This window comes from Cavia porcellus, unplaced genomic scaffold, assembly GCF_034190915.1.
Source record: "Cavia porcellus strain 051 isolate PalLab524CR breed Dunkin Hartley unplaced genomic scaffold, mCavPor4.1 scaffold_3, whole genome shotgun sequence".
Classification (NCBI taxonomy): domain Eukaryota; kingdom Metazoa; phylum Chordata; class Mammalia; order Rodentia; family Caviidae; genus Cavia; species Cavia porcellus.
Window position 1 is genome coordinate 32,428,919 of NW_026947486.1, and position 23,738 is coordinate 32,452,656.

General features: G+C 35.4%; 1 protein-coding gene across 6 annotated transcripts in view; it reads right to left on the reverse strand.

The window, feature by feature from the left end:
* The window catches only part of Heph (hephaestin), a 90,140-nt gene that overhangs the window by 50,954 nt on the left and 15,448 nt on the right, over positions 1-23,738 (reverse strand). For 5 of the 6 annotated variants that reach the window (XM_063245992.1, XM_013144527.3, XM_013144526.3 and 2 more), the window contains 8 exons: positions 20,389-20,601; positions 19,550-19,732; positions 18,092-18,346; positions 8,344-8,512; positions 5,457-5,593; positions 3,304-3,435; positions 1,862-2,073; positions 753-903 (listed from right to left, as the gene is read on the reverse strand). In XM_063245992.1, the coding sequence (XP_063102062.1) occupies positions 753-903; positions 1,862-2,073; positions 3,304-3,435; positions 5,457-5,593; positions 8,344-8,512; positions 18,092-18,346; positions 19,550-19,732; positions 20,389-20,601 (1,452 nt within the window). The remainder of the gene's footprint in view (positions 1-752; positions 904-1,861; positions 2,074-3,303; positions 3,436-5,456; positions 5,594-8,343; positions 8,513-18,091; positions 18,347-19,549; positions 19,733-20,388; positions 20,602-23,738) is intronic. The other variant, XM_013144529.3, reaches the window with a different exon arrangement.

Here is a 23,738-nt window from a genome sequence, read left to right on the forward strand (position 1 = left end):
TCTAGCAAAAGTCGAAGACTATGTAACAAATAACTGAGTATTGAGAAGTATATGGAACTTGCTACTAAATTATCCAATTCAATGTGATGACAGTTCAGAATAAGGACTCATCACTATGGACTTCCTTGATAAGAAATGGTTACATGTTTGAGGGAATGTTTGAGTAGGGCCTTAGAGAATGAAAGGAATTTCCATAGACTGAAGGCAAAAATGTAGGGAGGGACATTTCAACTGGATGGCACAGCACTGCAAAAGCAAGAAATCAGTGAAGTACAAGGTATGATCACAGTGGTAAAAGTAGCCCTACATTGCTGGAGTATGGGAGCAAGTGTAGTAGGATATAAGAGAGAGGAATAGAAAACTAAAATGAAATTAGTGTGCAATTCAATAGTAGAACTCTTGTCTAGTATGTGCAAGGTCCTAGGTTCAATCTCCAGGACCAAGAGAAAAAAAAAAGACCAAAACAACATCACCCCAGCTCATTCTCCACACTCTCTAGAAGATTCCTTGTACAAAATCCTCATTTCATTACTTTCTTCTGGTGAAAACCTCCCTATTCTGTGAAACACAGGACACAGCACACGATGTCAACTATAAAATCTGTGCCTTTTGGTTAAATCCTTCAATACAGTTTGTCTCTTACAGAGATACAGATGAAAAATGTTCATAGGGATTGTTCATAATAATGATTAGATTAAATTTTACTTAAGACCTCTCAATTATAGCCCAGGACAAAAAAATACTTCCCATACCATGCATCTGATTGGAGTCCTGGAAGTTCTTGACATCCTCTGAGAGCAATCGAGAATCCAACATAGCAGCTGCTTTATTAGCATTGATGTACCAGCTTTCATTCTCATCCAACACAGTGAAGAGGAGAAAAAATTCTTTATCTACTCCTTTCTGGAAACCCAGTTTGAAGAAGCAAAGAGAGAAATGACAATAGTTACAGCAACCGTGAATTGTGTAGCTGAAGATCCAAAACTCCTTGATTCTTTCCCCTCTTTTCTGGATTCAGAGCCAAGTCCACATCATCTGACCAGAACTGCAGTTGTTGCTAGGCAGTTTTTCTTCAGGTAACTTCATATTAAGGATGGAAGAAAGAGATCAAAGTAGAGTAACAAGACTGGAGAAGAAAAATATATGAGAAGTGGAAGGAAAGAAGCATAGGATGAGGATTTCGGAAAGGAGATACAAAGAACAATAGGAAGAGCAGAAAATGAGCAGGAATGATGGAGAGGAGATGACTGGAAAATAAGAGAAAAGTAATAATAATGATTATTATTACAGTTACCATTCACTAATTTCTCACTATGTGCCAAATACTGTGCTAAGCATTTTATATGGAATTTTTTCATTAATCTACACAGAAACACAAAATACCTTCTTCCATTGTTAAATTTTATTTTTACATATGAAGAAAATGAATCAAAGAGAGTTTAAGGAACTTGTATGAAGTTACACAGCTTAAAATGATGGCCTAGATACAAAAGCAGTCAAGTAAATTTAAAGATGTGGATCAATTTTGAGCAGTCATTGAGCTGGGACAGAGAGACACAGTAAAGGAGAAGAAGAGGGAAAGAAAACCGTAAAGGTGGAGGATAAGAAAGAAAAATAGGGAGATGATGATAGGTGAAACTAAAACAGGAAAAAAAAACAGAAGCTAAAGAAGTATGTTTGTTAGGAAGTAACTTTTCGAGATAGCATGGGGAAACAACTTGTTAATTTCTGATGTAATGGTCAGATTATCTTTGTTTCATTCCCTTACCTCTAGAATCTAGTTCCATTCTTAACTACTATATAGCAAACCAGTTTCACCTTCCAATTACCAGACTTCTTAGTCACACTCCTCTGACATTACCTGCTTGCCATTTGTACCCAAGGCACCAGGTTTGCACACCAGCAGGGGGCCCATCAAGCCAGAATTTGTATCCCTTATGGGGTCTACAGCAGAGAAATACATCCAGGTAAGGCAGACAGGATCCTGAGCAGTAGGACCAGCATGCGGAGGGACTGTCCAGTAGTATGTTACTTTCTCAAAGGGCTTGGCCACTAAGCCAGGGTGGAATAAACCTAAAAGAAAAACATGAGGTCATTATTCATATTAGGGAGAGTGAGAATCATCAGCTTTAAACAGCAGGATAAAGAAATAAAACTACACATTTTGGACCAGCAGCAACAACATACATGTAATATTGGACACTGAAAAGAACTGTGGTCTAGAAATCAAGAGATTAGAGTTTAATTTATATTTATACCACTGTTTGTTATATGAACTGGGATAATTTAAGCTTTTTTAGATTTCAATTTTCCAAAAGCATATGACCTCAGGATTAAAAGGGATTCTAAGACTCTTTAATAGAAAACATACATTAATCTGCTCTTATATCCTTTTCATTGCTTGAAACTCTCCAGTGATGGGGGACTCACTGTTGTAACTGTAGCTCATTTCATCTGTGAGTGATTCTGATTATTGACTATTTTTCTTTTTAATATAATTATGTATGTATGTATGGGTGTGTAAATGTTATATAAGTATATGTGTGCATATGTGTAAAACAAGCCTTCAATTTCTTAGATGGTATATAATGCTAAGGATTGAATCCAGAGCATTCCATTTCCTAAGCATATGTTTTACCACTGAGTCTCACCTTCATCCTCAGAATTTTTAAATTTTTGACTTAGAATTCACATATATTAATATTCTCAGAGAAAACAAGAAATAAGTTACACAGTAATGCTACTTCTAGGATTCTCTCCTGCGATAACTCAAGATGAAGCTAGGGCATATATAATTACACTTTGTTACTTAAACTTGTATCTCTAAACAATAGAAGATAAGGTAAACAAATGCAGATTCAAGTGACAGTGTTACATAATCTTTAAAATGTTTATAATATCATAACAGAATGGGAAACACAATACAATGTACTGACAAGAACAGTAGGATGAAAAACTATGTACAATATCATATATATATACAAATATATATATATATATATTTAAGATCACTGTTTAATATAAAGTGTTAAAACTATAGCAATATGTACATGGCAATTTATCTATGAATGTTTATTTTATAATGTTTGTGTTTTTCAAAATTCCATAATGTATCTTTAAAACAACAAAATATTTAAAGATATTTTAAAAGCTCTCTTATTGATTCTAGCTCTGTTTCAGTCTTACATAATCTAGTCAATAGCATTCATACATGAAAACCAATTCTGCCTTGTCTCCTTCCCCATCCTCCATTTATTTGTCCTCTAAAGCCAGCGGCTACCAACTGAAACCCTACAAGCTCACCATCATTGTACACAGTGCCCTCGTAGTCTTTCTCATAAAAGACTCCATGGGGCTGAATACTAAACGACTGAGATGCACGATTATAGAAGACCACCTGAATGGTATCACCCACCTCAGCCCGGATCACTGGCCCTGAAAAATGAAAAGAGAGAATGAGAGTGGAAACAAAGATGAAAAGGAAAGAAGAAAACAGGAGGAAGGGGGAGGAGTAAGTGACAGTAGAAAAGAGAAGTAATGTTTTATAAATATAATGCACTTCACAAGTCAAACATTACTATAAAATTTGTGATTTCATTTTGAACCACAACAATCATTCTAAGGCATACAGGGAAGGGATTATTATTTTCCTTTTACAGATAGAAAAACTTCAACTTGGACAGATAGCACTGACCTACACAAATTCCAATGTCAGATTAGTCAAAATCTGTGGCCTGGACTGTTTTACACTTCACTATCTGGTTGATTCCTACTTCCTCTAACTTTATTATGTAAGCTTTCATAACTACATTTTCTAGTAGATTCCATCTAAGATCCTCTTTCTTGAGTGCCTTTCTTCTCCTGATATCTCCCTGTACAGCTGATATAGGACTCATTTTTCATTTTCAGCTGTAGAAACAATCGCCTTATACCTTGCAACAGAACATGGCTCATTACATTATTTTCATTTCCAAAGTTTTCACCCATCTGATCTGTTTTATTTCCTACTTCCATTGGGTTAATAAACCACAGTTAATGTTACTGTCCTCTTTTAATAATCTCTTTTACAATTTTTGGATATCATCTTAAAGATCAAACTCAAAACATCATTCTACATCCTTCAATTAAGCAAGTATGACTATATATCACACTGATCAGCTCTGGGCCCAGACTGCCAAGAATCTCAACATTTGTACTACCTTATACAGTCCTTCAGGAATGTCCCTAGAGAAGCAATTCTAAAAGTGTGATGTGTATAATAATGGTAGAAGAGGATGCTACCAAAAATGTAGTTCAGTAGAAAAGTAAATATTATCAACTCCATTTCCATCTTGGAGATTCATGATAAACAAAAATAAATCCAAAGCTTTTAGAAGTCCTGCAGCAAATAACACTATTTGCAATTTTACACATTCAAACTTATAACCTTTATTGCAAAACACTGTAAAACCTTGAATTGTGAGTAACTTGTTATATGGGTGTTCCACAAGATGAGTAAATATTTATAATACATTTTAATTGAATAAACAAGTGATGTCTTGTAATATGAGCAGTGTGTGTCATCAACAATCACATGATCACAACTGAGCCAACAAAACAGTACTCTGTCTCTCTGTCTCTGTCTCTGTCTCTGTCTCTGTCTCTGTCTCTCTCTAGAATTGTGGATGATTTTTCTCCCAACAGCAAGAAGTTGCAAAAGAGGTCATGTCTGAAGAGGAGGTACAGATAATATCAAAGAAATCCCTCATCTCACATGAGATTAGGAAGAAATTGTGGGAAACAGTGTGAAATTTTATAGAAAAGCTACCCAAATAAGGCAGTAGAAGTTCTAGTGAACAATGATGAATCTGTTTACAGTACAAAATCACGTTTCCATAAAATCCTCAAAAAGAGGCAAAACAAGTGTCATTGGATAGATTTCTTGTTAAAGCTGCATGAGAGGAAAAAGATTCCACTGAACTATTAGATAGCAAGGATTCCATTAGTGATAGTGAAAGTTGTCCTTAACGATACCCCTTCTCTCTTTTGTCTCCGTCCTATAAGTCACCAAAGTTTTTAAAGATAACTGCAGGTTAATGTTTAGTTTTCTTTATATTTTGTGTTATATTACAGTGTTATAATCATTTTCTGAATGAATATTTTTGGGTTGTATGATGAAACTTCTGAGTTTCCACTGTTTCTTATGGGGAAATTCAGTTTGATATATGAATGCTTTGAGTTACAAGCATGTTTCCAGAACACAGTATGTTTGCAAAATAAACCTTTATTCTACTGAGTTATTGTGATTCCCATTGGGAGATTCTGATCTACAATATGCCCCGCAGCTAATTCCAGATTCCAGTTCCTAAATCTGCTTCTCTGACTAGTCTAATTAGGAAAGTTAAAAGATTAAATTTCAAATTATGAATCTTCTTCAGAAGAAAAATAAAAGATTCATAAGTTAAAAATTTCCTCACCCAGTATTCCAAGATGCTTTTCTTCTTCCAGCTGCACTTTCTCCTGGAATGTCTCATCTTTAAAGGCTTCAAAACGAACTTTCCAGTAAGTACCTCCAATTCGGCTAGAGCTCATCTGGAAGAACTTATCTGAACCACTAGTGTATAAGGAGGTAAATATCATACAATTTCATTGCATGTCAAACAGACCCTCATCTTACCTTTAATCTCATCAAGTTATGGCTCTTTATGATTAGGAAAGGCCTTCCAGATCACACAAGCTCACTCCTATCAGTAAAGATATGCATCACTTATGATAACACCACTAATCAGTAACACAATTTCTATTTGTCTTTTTATTTTTTTTTTTTTTTTTTTTTTTTTTTTTTTTTTTAAGCTTGTGCATATTTTTTTTTTTTTTTTTTTTTTTTTTTTTATTTAAGAGGAAAAAGAGAAAAACACAAAACAAGACAAAGCAGTGTAAGGTTACACATAATACAGAACTACAAAAAAAAAAAAAATAAACATAACAGTAAGAAATCACCTGTTAATAGATTACATAATATCATCTTGGAAATAGTTGCTCAAATCACAGTATCAAAGAATACAAAGTAGACATTCAAACGGAGAGACTGCAAACAGCTGTGTTCAATGATCCAAAAACATTAATATAGTCAGCTATTTAACATCCCTAAACACACTTGTTGTTATATCCGTTAGAGCTCTTTTTTTTTTTTCCCTCCCTCTCTTTTTTATAACAAAATTTACACATTTTGGATTTTATTACTCCTCAGTTCTCATTACTCTCTTGGGGGGGAGATAATAAAGATAATAAAGATAATAAAGATAATAAAGATAATAAAGTCAAATATGGCAAAACAAAAGAACTGAAAGCATCATACCACAGGGATATATGTGCACCTATGTTTATAGCAGCACAATTTGTAATCGCCAGATCTTGGAAACAACCCAAGTGTCCATCAACTGAGGAATGGATAAAAAAGTTGTGGTATTTCTATACAATGGAGTATTATTCAGCTATAAAGAAGGATTGCATTGAGATATTTATCAATAAATGGGCGCAGCTTGAGACCATACTCATAAGTGAAATAAATCAATCTCGCATGTATGAATACCGAATAGTTTCCCTAATGTAAGTAATGATTCAAATATATAAAAATATGTGATAATCATGATTCCCCATTATGTGGCCTTGAAGCCTTATAAAATTTTCACTTATTAATTAGAAAGGCTTTACTCTGGGCTTTTTGATATGGAAATATTTGAAGCTATAGTATATGAAGTTTTATCCAAATATTTTAAGGAAAAAGACAGACACTATGGTAACTACTATTCTTTAAAAAAAATTATTTAGCTATTTCTTATGTTTATTTTAATTAAGGGAAAAACTTAAAAAATTAGGATATATAGTAGTAACTCTTTTTGATCTCCTATTAACTTGTTTTGAAGTCCTGTAATACTCCCAAGATCTTGTTTTGACTGATTAGACTCTGTTCCATTCTGTGCGACAGTAGCAAGTTTGAAGGTATAGGCAACTAATTTGAAGGCAATAAGATTCACAAAGATGCCCATTCTGGTTTGACTATTGTCTCCTTTGGAAGTCCTGCAATGTTCACAATGCCTAAGTTTTATTGGTCTTGTTCTCCACTGTTTTGTCCAACTTTATAATATCTAATGAGATAGACAATTCCTTTTAAGGAAACAAGAGACAATGTTGATAACCATTGTTGATGACCTTGTACTCTGTTCTACATCATGTGCTATGTCTATCCTTGGTTTGGACTTATTTGTCTTTTTAAATAGAGAACTCAAAAGAATAATCCAACTTACTGTTAGATTCTTTTAATAATTGGAGTCATTCTTTATACTAGGCTCGAGTATTCTTGCAAGTACCAGATACTTGGATTTCTGCCTTCTAGAAATACTCAGCCTACCTCTGTACTTAATCATCCTCAGGTACTCCAAACCTTTCTCTCTTCAATCAAAGATATCCTTATCTGTTTGTGGGGGTGCACAGCTGTACTCACACTTACTCAGGAGGCTAGCAGGTTGATCACCTAAACCCATGAGTTTAAGACCTGCCTAGACAACATAGAAGACCCAGTCATAAAAAAAAGGCTTCACTCCTAAATGAGAACTCACTAAGAGTTGGAGATTCTAATACCATTCTGAAACTCAAGCACCACCTCCCTACATTTTCTTCAGATTCACTTAGTTATTTCCTGATGAAATAATAAGCATAATATGCACCCTTGTATCTTCCCAGTGCCCTCTCCTACTTATCTACTAAGATCTACGAAAAAAAACTGGCACCATTAGTTGCCAAGAGAGTTGGTATAATTTAAGGTCTAGAAATTAATAGGGCACTAATCTCCAGCTATGCTTTGTCTGCATTTATGTCACGAAAGAGACAAAAGGTGAAGAAATTCCTCCAAAAGGATGGATATGGAATAGCCACAAAGCAACTTGCTTCTTTTTTGTCACATTTCTCAGAGTGCTTTTAATACTCCTGCTCAAATGGCTCCTTCATATTGTAGAAAAGAAAAGAAGGATCAAAAAGATAATTAATGAGTGAGAAAAAAGGTAGAAATGAGCCATGTCTAACAATGTGGGCACTGGTCCCATTTGGACTTTGTTTTCTCAACATGGTCAGGGATTAGAGGTCCAAGCTCTTACTCATTTTAGTCCCTTGCTTGGATCATAACATTACAAAAAGCTTTGCTTTTTGTAGCTCTCCTAAGAGCATGTTTTCTCAACGGCCACAAGAACTTAGCTAACAGTAACCCCAACAAAGCATTGATTGTTACCTATAAGTAAAGTAAGAGGTTTCTGAAAGGAAGATATGCTTTTAGAGAAGAGTACAAGGAGAGAACCCTCTACTTCTTACCTTCCTGGTTCTGTCAAACTCTTCCCAGTACTCCCATCATATCCCATCGGACCATAGTTCCACTGAATCTCATGTGCCTCGATGAAGTACTGCCGAACTTTGCCTGTGAGCTGTTCCGCAGGAGGGGCCGTAGAGCAAGCCTTGATCTTGTAAAGTGCCTGCATTCCATCTGGAGAAAGAACATCATGATGTTTCCCATTCTACCAGAATTGCTCACACAGAATATTCACCTTACTCTATCTTCCAGTGTTTTCTCCTTTGATTCTTCACTAGTCTCTTTATTGTCATACCTATTGAGCTATTTTTCCTTATTCCTGAAGATCCTGGCTAAGAAAGAGAACCCAGGTAGGAATTCAAATACTATCAAAGATTCTCACCTTTGCTTCTGCAAGAGATTCACATAGAGCCAACATAGCAAAGACTGATCTCAGGAGTACTGATTTCAAACATAATCTTTACTACTATCTGAAAGACAAGTCACTCCCTCAGTCTGAGCTTCTCTTTTTGTTAGAGAAATCCACCTGACAGGGCTAGTGAGAGCATCAAATTAAGAAGAGAGACTAAGTTATTTATAAATAGGGAAATCCCAAAAATAATGGAACAACTTCAATGATGGATAATAAGCTTTAAACTTGGATCTCTCATGAAAATGTAGATTTTAAGCAATGTCTCCAAATGTGAGAGATACTACAAGGAGGAATAATGGTCATAACTATCACAGCCATTTTCCCTTTTCTTTTTTAAAAAATTTTGTTTAAAGAGAATAAAAGCAAAACAGAAAAAAGGGTAACAACAATACAGAATTCAAAAAAAAAAAACACTAAGAAATCACTAGTTGATAATTACATACTGTCATTTTAGAAATAGTTGTTCAAGTTACAAAATTAAAGCATACAAAGTGGACATTCAAACAGAATCTCACAACATTTTAAGAGTAAAATTATGTGTGTTCGAGAAGACAGAAAATAGTGAAGTAGCAATCATCAGCAAAATACAGCTTCATTGAGAACAGGAAACACCTGGAAAGTAAGACTTTGGTGAAGAGGAAAAAAAAGAAGCAGATCTATGATAATTTGGAAAGAACATACAGAAAAATGAGCAACTGTGTAGAAGCTGGAGAAACAGAGAAAGAACAAAGCAGTCTAGAAAGTTCACCCTGTTTCCCTGACAAAAAACCTGTCTAGCAAACAAAAGATAATACCCTCAGGCTAAGGAATTATAGGGAAAAACAATTGATCTTTAAGCACTAGTCCCAAGAAAAGGTAGCTATTATAAACTGTAAAACAGTGACTCCTTCCCTACAACAGACTTGAGTTGGAGAAGAAATCCACTGCAATATCCACAATATGGCCAGATAGTATATCATCAAGAACTATTCTGGGGAAAGGCCCACTGTTTAATACCAAGCCTCAGAAGAACTACAAAAACAGTTTCATTTTAGGGTTTCCAGTGACTTTCCAACAATGACTAGGTGAAAAGCAGTCCCAATAAACATTCATGGATAGGGTATGAGCTAGGCATAGATCCCTAAGAATTTTAAATTCAGGCTGAATAGAGTTTAGGGCCCTGACCTCCTTGGTGAGAAGCCAGAACCAGTGTGTGGCACTCTCAGAGGTAACCAGGTCTAAAAGTGCTAACATTAAGTCCAGAAGTCAGCTGCAACAACTATTGTGCTGCCTAGATCTACTGCAAATCAGTGGTCTGATTGTTTTTAATGTCTACCAGTATGAACAAGGGCAAGCCTCAGCCTGAATGGTTCCCACAGCCTGGGTTGCATCAAGAGTAAGGCATTTGTAGCAGGGGAGCCATCTTACAAAGACTTTAGATCCTAGAAGTAAATCATTCATTAAAAATATTTTTTAAAACTAATGTTTTTACTTTTCTTCATTGATTTTTTTAGAATCTAGATTTTTTCCTATTTTCTTTTAATTTTTATTTTTCTTCATATTTTTCTTTTTCATTTTTTTTCTTTTGTGCTCCCTTTTGTTTTAATATGAACTTTCATCTCATTTTCTCTTCTCATTATAATTTTTTGCTGCTAAATTTTTCCTAATTGTCTACTTTCATTCTTTTGTTCTTCACCTTCTCTGTCTTTGCTAGTTCTATCCATCAAACATTAGTAATCTTCAGGTACTCAGTTAACTCTATTCTATCACTTTTGAACTCTTCCTTATTTTTACTAAAAATATAATCTTTGAATTTAGTTATGTCAATACTTGTTTGATTTTTGCATTTGTACTCTTATTATATTAGGTTTTATGATATATCAATATCCACTTTATCTATGATGCTATTATTGTTGCTGATTTAGTTGTTATTGCTGGGATGGCATAGTTATTGCTATGAATTAGTTTTCTCTGTTTATCAATAACTATATTGCCATTGTTTCATTAATAATCCTGCACACTATTACCCAGAAAACTGGGAACTAAACTAATTACACTGCCTTATCCCTCCAAATTAATAGACGTGATCGTATCTTGGGACAGAGGCAAAGGCTTAGAGTTAGTCGTGCCCAGGGTGCATCACTGAAAAGCATAAAAATGACTAAAGAAATCTCTATACTCTCAAGATAATTTTTCCACTGTAAGTGCGAACAAACCTCAAAAGATACCTACACAAAAGAAAGGGAAATAGAAACATAAAAAGACAGGGTAACAAAATGCCAGAAAATATTCTCAAATCCCTCAAAGCTGATCTTTGGGGAATTAATGGGGAGTAATTTAAAAGCTACATAGCTGAATTATATGGAAAGATAAATGGTGAGATTAAATGTCAGATAAATAATGTATTCGAGTTCAAAAAGAATATAACTAAACAGCTAACGGACTTAAACAAAATGATTAGCAAGTTTATAGAAAATACTAATAAAAACTAGCTGAGCTAAACAAAATGATACAAAACATGAGTGACTAATTTAGCAAAGAATTATAGTTCATGCAAAGGTACCAAACAAAAATCCAGAAGATTAAAAGTTTTATTGTAAGAATGGGAAGCAGAAGTGACCAACATGAGGGCAAAGCATTAGAACTACAATATAAATCTGATGTTGTTTGACCAAGTATTCAAATCCATCTTGAAAACAAAAACAGAGCTTAACAGCTCACCAAATTTATAACTGCAAAAACCAACACCAGAAAAATAGAGTGAACCCAAATAAAAATGTAATGATGCAACACAAGGTCCTAGAAAAAAAAATAATCTAAATCCAAGGAAATACATTATAAAGATTAGAGCACAACTTAATGATATCAAGACTACAAATATTACAAAGAAGTAATGAATTGAAGAACTGGTTTTACTATATAATAAACAAAATAGACACACTGTTTGCAAATTTTACCACAAAAAAAAAAAAAACAAGAAAAGACCTTATTTAAGGCAATTTGAAAAACACAAACTCACAAAACCAAAAAGACAGAAGCATAAAAAACATACACTTCTGAGATCCAGATTATTAGTAACGACTTTGGAAACCTGTACTCTAATAAAGTAGAGAATTCAAAATAAATAGATAGATTCTAAATATGTATGAATTACCAAAATTAAGCCAAGAAGACATTTTAAAAAGAGGCAAATAAACTCACAATTGGCAACGTTATGGAAACAATAATAAAAAACTATCAACATAGAAAAGCTCAGGACCAGATGGTTTTACTGCTGAATTTCAGAAGATCCCCCAGAAAAATGTAATGTCAATTTTCCTCAAACTCTTTAATAAAATTGAAAGGGAAGGAATATTCCCAAAGTCATTCTTGGAAGCTAGATAGTTGACTCCAAAATCTAGTAAGGCTCTAGACAAAAAAGACAACTACAGGCCAATCACTTTAGAAACAAAGATACAAAAATCCTTAACAAGTTTCAGTAAAGGGAATGCATGATCCTCACAATGATCACACTTTATGACCAACTTGGCTTCAGTGCAGAGATTCAAATATAGTTTAACACATGTATATCAGTAAATGTAATACATCAAATAAACAGAAGCAGGGACCAAAGACACACAGTCATGTCAATAAATGTAGACAACACTTTTGACAAAATCCAAAATCCATTCATGATAAAATTCCTGAGGAAAATATAGTTAGAAAGGCATTATCTAAATTGAAAAAGAGCCATTTATGACAAACCTACTGCTAGCATAATATGAAATAGAGAAAAAAAAGTTCCTCTAAAATCTGGAACAAGATATCCACTATCACCATTCCTGTTTGTCTTAGTTACCTTTTACTCATCGCTGAGACAAAATACCTGAAGCCCAAGTTGGGAAAGGAAAGATTTATTTCTTAGAGTTTTTGGAGGTTTCAGTCCACACTCAGTTGGCTCCAAGGCAGGCGGGCATGGCTGCACTGCAGTTCATGGGGGCTGCAAACAGCAAGCAGGAACCAGCAAAGAGCCAGACATACCTTCTTTCTGATACTACATTATATCCTGGCTCCACCTCTAGGCCAGTGTAGCACTCACACCCCCAATCCAAGCACTAGACAATGAACCAATCACAAATGCACAATGCAAATGCATGAGACCTGGGGGCCACAGACATAAACCATGACATTCCACCCCTGGCCCCCAGGGGTGGAATTTTATAAATGTCTTTATAAAAAAGACATTTAGTCCACCTCCAAGAGTTGCCAAAGTCCTAACAGTTTCAGCATTGCTGAAAAGTCCAAGTCTCAAGTCCCCTCCAAGATCTGTGGTAAACTCTTAACTGTAACCCCCTGTACAAATAAAACAAGGTTAAACATTACTGAAATGCAAAGGTACAAGATAAACATTATCATTCCAAAAGTTACACACAGGGGAATAGAAAGCATTGGAAACAAAGCAAGTCCAACATCCAGCAGGACAAACATTAAGTCTTAGAGTTCCATTTTCAGCATCTGAAACAATCTGGTTACAAGCTCTAAAACACTTGGGTGATTTTAACCCCATGGCACTTCCAGGGATTTTACCTCCCACAGCTTTTCTCTTAAATCCTCTCTGCTTGTTTTTTGCAGCTTTCCTTGAATCATCCACATTTTTGGCTTTTTTAAACTTTTGGGGTCTCTAGTGCACCTTTGGTTTTACCTTTATATCTTTATAAATTGCCCTCTCAGGGGCATACTGCTTGACCTTCCAGGCCCTTTGCAATCAAGGTGGAAGCCGTCTTACCCTCAGAATTTGTGCATTTTCGTTGCACCTAAAATCAGCACCTTGTGGATGCCACCAAGGTCTGCTGCCAGCTGAAGTGGTAGCCAGGCTTTTCTCTCTCTTGGCTGTAGGGGTCAGTTGCCTGGATAACAGGGTTTTGTTTACCTGATTATGAGGAAAAGCTTCTCTGTGTTGCTACCATTTTAGAACCTCACGTGGCCTCTGTTGCCATTCTGGAGCAAGGCACTCTGCAGCTTTTCCCTCTGAGCAAATTCATTTACCTTTACAGTGAAGCTGCAATCTACAGCCATCCTGGAATTTTCCTTTTGGTCAAACTCACAGCATTGTAAATTATCCTGCTGGGCTCTCTGCTCTTGATTTGCAAGGTAAAGCTGGCTAAAAGCCCCCAACAATAGCCATGCCACAGCCTGTACATTTGATTGCTCTTTAATTTCCTTTTAAAGATTAATCAGTCTATTGCCCTTTGTCTCAGTCTCAGGCAAAGTCTCTGGGCAGGAGCAAACTGCAGACAAACTTTCTGCCAAGCCAAAACACACATCATGGGGAGTCTAACAACCATTGCAGTCCATCCTCCCAGCAGAAACCTCCCAAGCCTGGTCTTTATCATCAGGCTTTCTATCAGCCTTTTGGTCTCCTGAGCTCTGACCAGAATCTCCTCTACAGAACAGCCTAAGCTGCTCCAGCTCTATGCATCCAGGCGACATGTTTGAACCTTTCCAAACTCTGCCCACAAGCCATTTCCAAAGCCTCTCCAAAAACATGATCAGGTATAGTCACAGCAAATGACCCCACTCTTGGTACCAAATTCTGTCTTAGTTACTTTTTACTCGTTGCTGAGACAAAATACCTGAAGCCCAAGTTGGGAAAGGAAAGATTTCTTTCTTACAGTTTTTCGAGGTTTCAGTCCACACTCTGTTGGCTCCAACGCAGGTGGGCATGGCTGGGCTGCAGTTCATGGTGACTGCAAACAGCAAGCAGGAACCAGCAAAGAGCCAGACATACCTTCTTTCTGCCATTACATTACATCCTGGCTCCACCTCTAGGCCAGTGCAGCTCTCACACCCCAAATCCAAGCACTAGACAATGAACCAATCACAAATGCACAATGCAAATGCATGAGACCTGGGGGCCACAGACATAAACCATGACACTGTTCAATACAGTACTTAAAATATTATCCAGACCAATCAGACAAGAGAAAGAAATGAACAGGGTATGTATAGGAAAGGAGGAAGAAGTCAAACTGTCATTATTTGTAGATGACATGTTCCATTAGGGAGAAGACCCAAAAGATTCTACCAACAGACTTTTAGAAGTAATAAGCAAAATCAGCAATATTAAAGGATAAATCCAACATGAGAAATCAATAACATTCATCTTCACTAAAAATAAACTCATCAAAGAAGAAAATAGGAAGCAATACTATTCACAATAGCATCAAGGAAAACAGTATAGTACTCCAGAATTAACCTAACCAAAGAAGTGAGATCACTACAACAAAACCGAGTGTTTTGAAGATCAAAGCAGACTCAGAAAATGAAAAGATATCCCCTCTTTCTGCACAGGGAAAACAGATATTGACAAAATGGCTATATTACCAAAGCTGATAGAATAATGGAATTTCAAATAAAATACCAATAAGATGCCTCAAAGAACGAGAGAAAACAATTCTAATATTCTTATGAATTTGAAGAGCCCACAGTAGCAGAAATAATCTAGGGCAAAAAGAGCAAGCAGGAAGCACCATAATCCCAAAGTTTCCATTATACTATGATACTATAGCAATTAAAAAATCAGCATGGTATTGGCAGAAAACCAGACATGTGGCTCACTGGAACAGAATAGAACATGCAGAAACAATCCAAGGCACATTCAAGTATCTGATTAGAGATGCCAAAAACATAACCTGGAGGAAATATGGCCTTATTAACAAATAGTATTGGGAAAGCTGACTATATACACACAGATTCAATCTAGTTTAATACATCTTACAATGTATAATGCAGACTAAAATCAAAATACATCAATGATCTAAATATTACAACTGAAACAAACTACTGCAAGGCAAAATAGGTAAAACACTTAAAGTTATAGGCATAAGCAAAATCTTTCTGAATGAAACATCAATTACAAGAGAAATGACCAAGAATCAACAAATCACAAATCAAATTAAAAAATCAAATCAACAAATCAAATTTAAAATTTTTACACAGCAAAATAAACAACCAATAGAGTAAAGAGGCAACCTACAGAATGCAAAAAGTTTTTTAACTACCCTCCTTAGACACAGGACACATATCTGAAATACATAAATATCTCACAAGAGTAGACCCCCCAAAATGAAAGACTCAATTAAAAATTGGCAACTGAAATTAATACACACTTCTCAGAAGTACAATGGGCAATAACCACATTCAAATATTCAATATCTCTGGCAATTAGAGAAATGCAAAATAAAAATGCTGAGACACCACCTCACTCCAAAAAGTATTAAATAATACCAAAAAATTAAATAAAAAACAACTGGTTGTGAGGTTGAAATGAAAAAATAACTTCTACATTGTTGATGAAAATATAAACTAGTATAAACACAAAGGAAATCAGTATAGAGATTACCCAAAAAACTAAAAATAACCATTCCACTGGACCCAGCTCTCTCCCGTCTAGTTATCTTTCTAAAAGAGTAAAACAAACACCATATTACAGTAATATATTCATACTCAGATTTATAGCAGCCCAATTCATAACAACTAAATCTTGGGAACCACCCACACATCTATCAACAGATGAATGGGTAAAGAAAATGTAGTATATATACATGATGGAGAACCACAGTGCCATAAAGAAGGATACATTTGAGCAATTTGTAGGAAAATGGATGCAACTTACAACCATAATATTTAGTGACATAAGTCAGAAACACAAGCTTCAATATTGCATGGTTTCTTCTATTTAAGAAACTCAAAATATAAACAAATAGAAAAGTAAAAATCAATAGGAAAAAAGGAGCTACATCTTTGTCAGAGGGAAAGAGGTCCAAGAAATGGAGGGAGAAGAAGTAGTAAATGAATTAAGATGTGTTATATGCATGTACCACTCTCCATATGCAATGCAATCATTTCATACTGCAAACGTACCAATAAAAGTAAAAAGGTCTTCTGTGAATCTAAGACATGTATGAAGAAGGAATATTACTTTTTGGTAAAAGTGTATTATATGTCAGGGCCTGGGTTAGGTGCTTTGAAATTTATTGCCATTCAATCTTCCTAACTACAGTGTGAAATACACTTTTAATATAGCAAACTAGGTATCAGAAAGGAATAAATAACGTGTTCAAGATTGTACAGCTAGGCAGTGGTAGGGTTGAGACTTAAGCTCCCACCTTTTAACAATAGATCCTGAGTATGTATTTTCCATTCTTATATCCTCTATCTTGGGTCACATGCTTTCTCTATTCTCCAGAATTTAAAATTACATTATGTCTCTGAAATCTCACTACTATTTTATAATGTAATCATCATTGTTTTCATTCTCTGGACTTACCAAAGGTGGGCAAACAATTGTGGAACCAGTATTTGAATCCAGGCTTGTCAGTTTCAAGGTCCTTATATATGTTCCACTACCATGCTGAATCCCTAATCCTATTCCATTTTGTACTTTCTTACCCAGGCATCCTTGGATCCAAAGATAGACTTTTGATGATGCAAAACACAGAAATGGTCTCTGTTAACTGAAACTTGCCATCCTAAACTCATTTTCTAACCTGCCTGTAACACTTCACCTACTCAAACTCATTGTCACATATTCACATAACACTTTCTGACAACCCTCCTAATTCAACACACATCAACTTACTAGAAAGTAAGAGCCAAAGAGGATTTTACAGACCAATTTATACCAGCTCTTCCATTTTGAATATGGGGAAGTAAAGTCTAGAAATGGGAATAGACTCTTACCAAATGATACAATGAAATTTTCAGAATTTAAACTACAATTAAAACCCTCTAGTCTTTTATGTACTACTCTTTCTATTGCCTTTTGAGTTCTGTCACCCTTCTTTCTGATGCTTCATAATGCATTCTCTCATTATCTCAAGCATTTTTCCACCCTACCTAAAACCACCTCCCTCTAATGCTGTTGGGTCCCAAGTAGAGAGTCACTATATACCTGTAGTACTCCATGATTAGCTATATAAAACTTAGTTATCTTTAACTAATCTCTTCTTCACTCCCCATTTAATCAAGATAAAATACTTCTATGTTGTAAATCCTTAGACTTTTTAACAAATAAAAAAAAGATCTTAGAAGTCTACCTATCCATCCCTAGGACACCTTATGTTTGAGATGAAAAAGAGAACATCCAAGGAGATATGTTCAACATTACTTAAAAAGTTAATGACAGAACCAAATAAGAATGTGAGGGTCTTGACTTCTAGTTTAGTGTTTAACCATGCACTAAATGTTTAGTGTTTAACCATGCACTTATTGTCTCACCTAGAAAACCTATCTTATGGCTCCAAGCCAAAACTTCAGGTTTATATTGACTATTATTGAAATCCCCCTCCAACACCCTAAAAGTCAGAAATTTTGCATCTTACTTCGCAAGTGACTGTTCACTTGACAGCTAATTAACCAGATGCCAGGCTTCTGAGGTATCATCTCAGCTGTAACAAAAGTGGCAGGAAAGATGTTAGCCACATCAGTGCGGTGTCCACGGGTGGTCAACATCTGCCCATGAAAGAAAGCTGTGTGGACATCCACTTCATTGCCCATGCCAAATAAGTGCCAGGCCACATGCTTATGTGCACACATGCTCAGCTCTGGTAAGTTTCCAAAGACAAAGCCATTGATTGCTACAAAAGAAAATATCAAAGTTAGAAAAGCACAGACCAATGGGATGCCTTATCATCTGATAATAATAATAGATAATACCTCAATGAAATTTTAAAGAACACACTCTGCTGACCATATGTATTATTTCATTTCAATACTGTAAACAGCTGTCAGAAACAGGCCAACAACAGTAAATCTTACTCAAAAATGTGAAAAACAGTTGGCTCAGAGAAGTAAAATTCTGCTTTCTGAACTCCACAGAGCTGGTTTGTGGTAAAGTCAATATTTTGCATAAGCAATACAAAGAAGATTTCTGAGGCATAGCGTTTTTTTGCTGGCTATTTATTCCTTTCAGACTGGTTTCCTTCTGATATTTCCACAGAATAACAGCTACAATAGCAATTATTATTGCTATTACAATCAACTTTTATAAAACCCAAGAGAAATTTGAACTGTCTGAACTATCCTTTATATATTCCGTCTAAATTCTCAACTCATTTTAGGGGTGTTTGGTTTTGAGCCAATCACTGTTACCAAAAATTAATAAAACCACTTCTTTGATTAACAAAAAAATTAACTTGCCTCTCTTCTTCTGTTTTTTTTTTTTTTTTTTTTTTTCGTCTTTTTCCTTTTCATCAGTACCAGAGATCGAACTCACGACTAACTGCTTGCAAGGCAGGCGCTTATACCGCTGAGCTAAACCCCCAGCCCCAATTTGCTTCTCTTCTTAAATCAGTTTTGTGCTCTCATTTTGTTTTATATTTAATGAATATGACTAGTTCCCTTACAAATATTAACCCAGAGTAAGGTAGAAGATATAAGCAAAGTGCCTTGAAACCAAATATTTTTCCTCCACAAAGTAGGTAATTTTTCCAGCTTGCATGCTTTTGTAAGAACTCATATTCATTAATTACACCAGTGGGCAATCAACTCATAGTATGTAACTTACGAATCAATAGCCTTAGCTATTCCTCATTATGAGGCAGGGTAGCATAGCCTACAGTCATATACAAAAGGAATATATGTCTAGTTGTGCCATTTAATTGGTCTCTAATTCTGGAAGCCTCAGGGTACTTACAGTCAAAATGGAAAAACCACTATTACTGGTTCTTATGAGAATTAAAAAGAACCAGATATGTGTAAGCACCCATCAAATTTTAGGTCCTGTAGCAACTCTTCATCAATGTCCACTGACAAAATGTTTTCCCTTTCTCCCAGCTCACCGTGCATCCTATTGCTCTCTTGAAAGTCCTCATCTTCCTTGTCCACTGAGGCAGGGTCTAAACAGTAAGTGGCAATGTTCTCATCAAGGTGCCAGCTAAGGTTCTCATCCACCACACTGAAGAGCAGAAAGAAATTATGGTTCACGTCCTGCCTCTGAGGAGGAGAATTCCCATCCAGGGTTCCTAGAGCAAGTATAAAAGATGCACTTGAGAACCTCCTTTCTTAGCAACAGTAAGCTGCAGAAGGTACTCATAAGAAAGGGAAAAATGAGAAGGAACCTTAAGGATCTGTTGGAAACAGAAAAGGAAGTATAGCCTTCTGATACTAGCTTTCATTTCTAAACTTTCCAGATAAAACCACTAATACAGTTGAACTTGAATATGGGTCATATAGGATCTAGAATAATTCCTTCCCATCATCTTTAACTGTGTCTTCAACCCAGGGCCTAAATCTGAACACATTTCCGCCAGACCCTTGCCTTCAGGTTTGACTATTCCTTTAATGTGTATTATTCCAACCAACTTGTCAATCTGAATTTGAAAAATACAATAAGAAATAAACAAAAAGTAATATATATATATATATATATATATATATATATATATATATAGAGAGAGAGAGAGAGAGAGATTTTAGGGTTATTTTTTAAAGAAAAAAGGCAATGATATAGAAAAAATAGTGGACAGGAAGTTTGGCAGGAATGCTCCTGTTAATAAACAAAGGTGCCTGATTAACATTCTTTAGGCTACTGCCCAGGATGAAGGTTCTTCAAAAATATTGTTGGTTTCCCCAAATATTCCAAACTACAGCCTTTAGATCATTCTTCAGGGGGCTGTACCTCTTTTACAGGTGATGAGGGGTCCAATGAGGCCGGTAGCAATGTCTCTCGGTGCATCTACATGAGAATGGTAGATCCAAGTGAGACATGCTGGGTCAGCATTGGTGGGAGCATGGCTTTCTGGAATGGTCCAGTTGTATATATGACTGCCCCCCGGAGGAACAGAGTCATCAGCTTTCAGTGGCCCAGAAGAGCCATCTGGGTATAAGGAGCCTAGAAAATAAAATTGTACATGTCTTGTACCAGGGTGAGTGAGAGGAAAAATGGCAGATACAGAAGCCAAGAGAGGACAAGTATACAGGACATATGGGTCTAGTCTTGAAAAACATGAGATCCTAAGGTCCTATACAGTGTTCCTCATCTGAGTCTTCACATAAACAATGGGTGAAGAGATTCCTGCCATTTGGGAAGGAGCTAACCAGACAAAGTGCTGCAAACCTAGCTAGTACTGCCATAGTACAAAGCTGGGAGCATGGAAGCAAAGGAAAAGACAAAATTTCCTTCTTTGAATGACTCACGTTGGAAAACTAAGAGCAGAAAAATCATACAACTTCAGCATAAAGGCAATTTAAGGATAAGTTGGTTCAATTCCCTGTTAAACGAAAAATAAACAGGGGAAGTAACTTGTTAAAGGTCATGTAGGAAGTTAAAAGCCAAATTAAAAATCTCTTTACTTTGTTCTATATTCATCGCCATAACCTTTTCTCATGTCTTTTTTATTTTTCATTTTTAATCAATTTACCACCATAAGTTGTTTGTTTTTGTGTTACTGGGGATTGAACTCAAGATGCTTACCCTGAGCTAAAGCCCTAACCCTTTTCTTATTCTTGTATATTTAGACAATTTCTCTTAAGTCACTAAATTGTTCAGGTCGAGTTCTCTTTATAATCTTCCTGCCTTAACATTTTAGGGTCCTAGGATTACAAGCATTTGTCACCACATCCAGCTCATCCCTGCAATATTTAACAGAGATTTGTTTAAAATTGTAAAAAAAAAAAATAAATGAAAATGTGGTGGCAGAACTTTATCAGTGAAATGGTTAAACAAATTGAAAAAATCCACAAACATAACAATATTAAAGCATGTATTTTTGTAATCCTGATTATAACAGAAGAAATAAATCTATTCTCAAAAGAATACACACAACTCATTCTTATCACATGTAACTATATATATTGAGCAAGTTACTTTTTTCACTTATTCACAACTTGCTCAAACCTGAATAAAGCAACATTTACAAATATGAAAATTCATTTGTGAGGGAAACCAATATTTAAATTTCACCAATAGAAAAGAATTTCAAAAGCTAACCATATACTCTAGAAACCAAATTTAACTGAGTACTCCAGGGACGAGGATTATCTGGTATATCAATATTTCAATATATAAACAGTAAGACAAAACAAAACTGCTACTTATAGTATCAGGTTTTGGATTTAGTTCATCCAAATAGTTCTTAGTGCAAAATTGGAAATAATTTCTTCACAACATCTATAATTATCAATATATTTCCTAATTTTCAATACACTGTCATATAAAGATACACATTTTATATACATTTATATATAAATGCTTTCATAAAAAAAGGATTCTACAGACCTGGGTATAGTAGTATATACCTGTAGTACTAGCACTCTGGGAGGCTGAGGCGGGAAGATCACAAGTTTAAGACCAACCTGGGAAACTTAATAACAGTGCTGAGGATGAAGCTCTGTGCAAAGGCCCTGGATTCATTCCTCAGTGCTGCAAAAATTTTTATGTGCAACAGTGTGCATTCTTCAATTTGCTCTGGGGTAAAATGAAGGTTACCTAAGTTTGCTGTGAAAAATTAATGGTACATAAATAACATCTAAAACCTGCATAGAAAATGAGTTTAAGATGATGCATTACTTAATTGGTGGAATATAGGGGATGTTATAATAATTTTCACTAAATATTTTAATTCAGAAAAGAAAATGGGAGAGTGATTTTAATTTCTATCACCTCTAGCTTTTTTTATTCCATTCAGACCAAAGCAGAGATCTCTGATCAACCAGGTATGGTCTGAAATATAGCCAATGGCAGCATTACTTGGGCTGGTGGCCAATGTGGAAGCCAGGTATTCTATCTGTGAAGGGTTGGAAACTAGGGAAGAAGACACAAATGAGGTATGAAGACAATTTTTGCAAATTTTGATCACATGTGCTAATAAAAATTTAACTCTTACCATGCCCACTTTTTAAAAATGAACAAGGAAGAGAAAAGAAAAAAGAGAAACAAAGGAATAAATGGAAGCAAAACTTTTATAAATAGGGAGAATAGGAATTGAAAAGAGTGGAGGAAACTGTACAAAAAAGACGAATCAAGATATATCATGTACAGGTATAAATTCTCTATCATGAATGTGATCATTACATATATCTAAATTTATCAATAAAATTAATTTTAAATAAAAACAGAAGAATGACATTTGACTGCTCGAAGGCTCTATATTTTGCCCTCAATGGTTGTCTGATTTCATTCCCACAAGTAAAGTTGAAGGAATTCTAAAAAAAAAAGGAGCCACATTTCTCTACTTTATCTTTCTAAAGAAATGTTCTTTAAAAATCTCTTACATGGTTAGAGTTTTAATGTTATGAATTCACTCAAAATTGTTCCATTTTGAGAGATACATAGTGCATTACTGTTAGAGAGATTCACTTTGCTGTACTACAGCACAGTAGATGTTTGTCCTGCTAACTGTAACATTATCTGTAGGCCAGCCTCTCCTTAAGGTCCTTCACCCCTACTATCCAGTCTCAGGTAACCATTGTTCTATTCTCAACTTTTGTAAGTTCAATTTTTTTTTCAGCACATGGAGTAGAAGCTAAATATACTCTACCACTGAGCTATACCCTTGGTGATTTTTATTTTTTATTTTGAAACAGGTGAAGTTGCTCAGGCTGACTGACAAACTTGTGATCTTTGTGCCTTACCCTCCCCAGTGCTCCGATTATAATGGTAAATTTGGATAAGATCAACACGTTTTAGACTTCACATGAGTAAAATGAAGTGATGCATGTCTTTCTGTATCTGCATTATTTCACTTAACATAATGTCCTTTAGGTACATCTAAGTTCTCATAAGACAAGATTTCCTCCTTTTTAAGGGAGAAGAGTATCCCATTATGTACATATCACGGTTTATTTCAGTGCTGAGAATGGATCCACGCTTCATACATGCTAAGCAAGTGCTCCCCCAGTGATTTACATCCCAGCCCCACATCACATTTTCTTTTTTCATCGTTGATATTCATTTAGGTTGGTTTCAAATCCTAGCTATTATGAATAGTATTGCAATAAATATGGAATGCAGGTTTCTCCTCAACATGC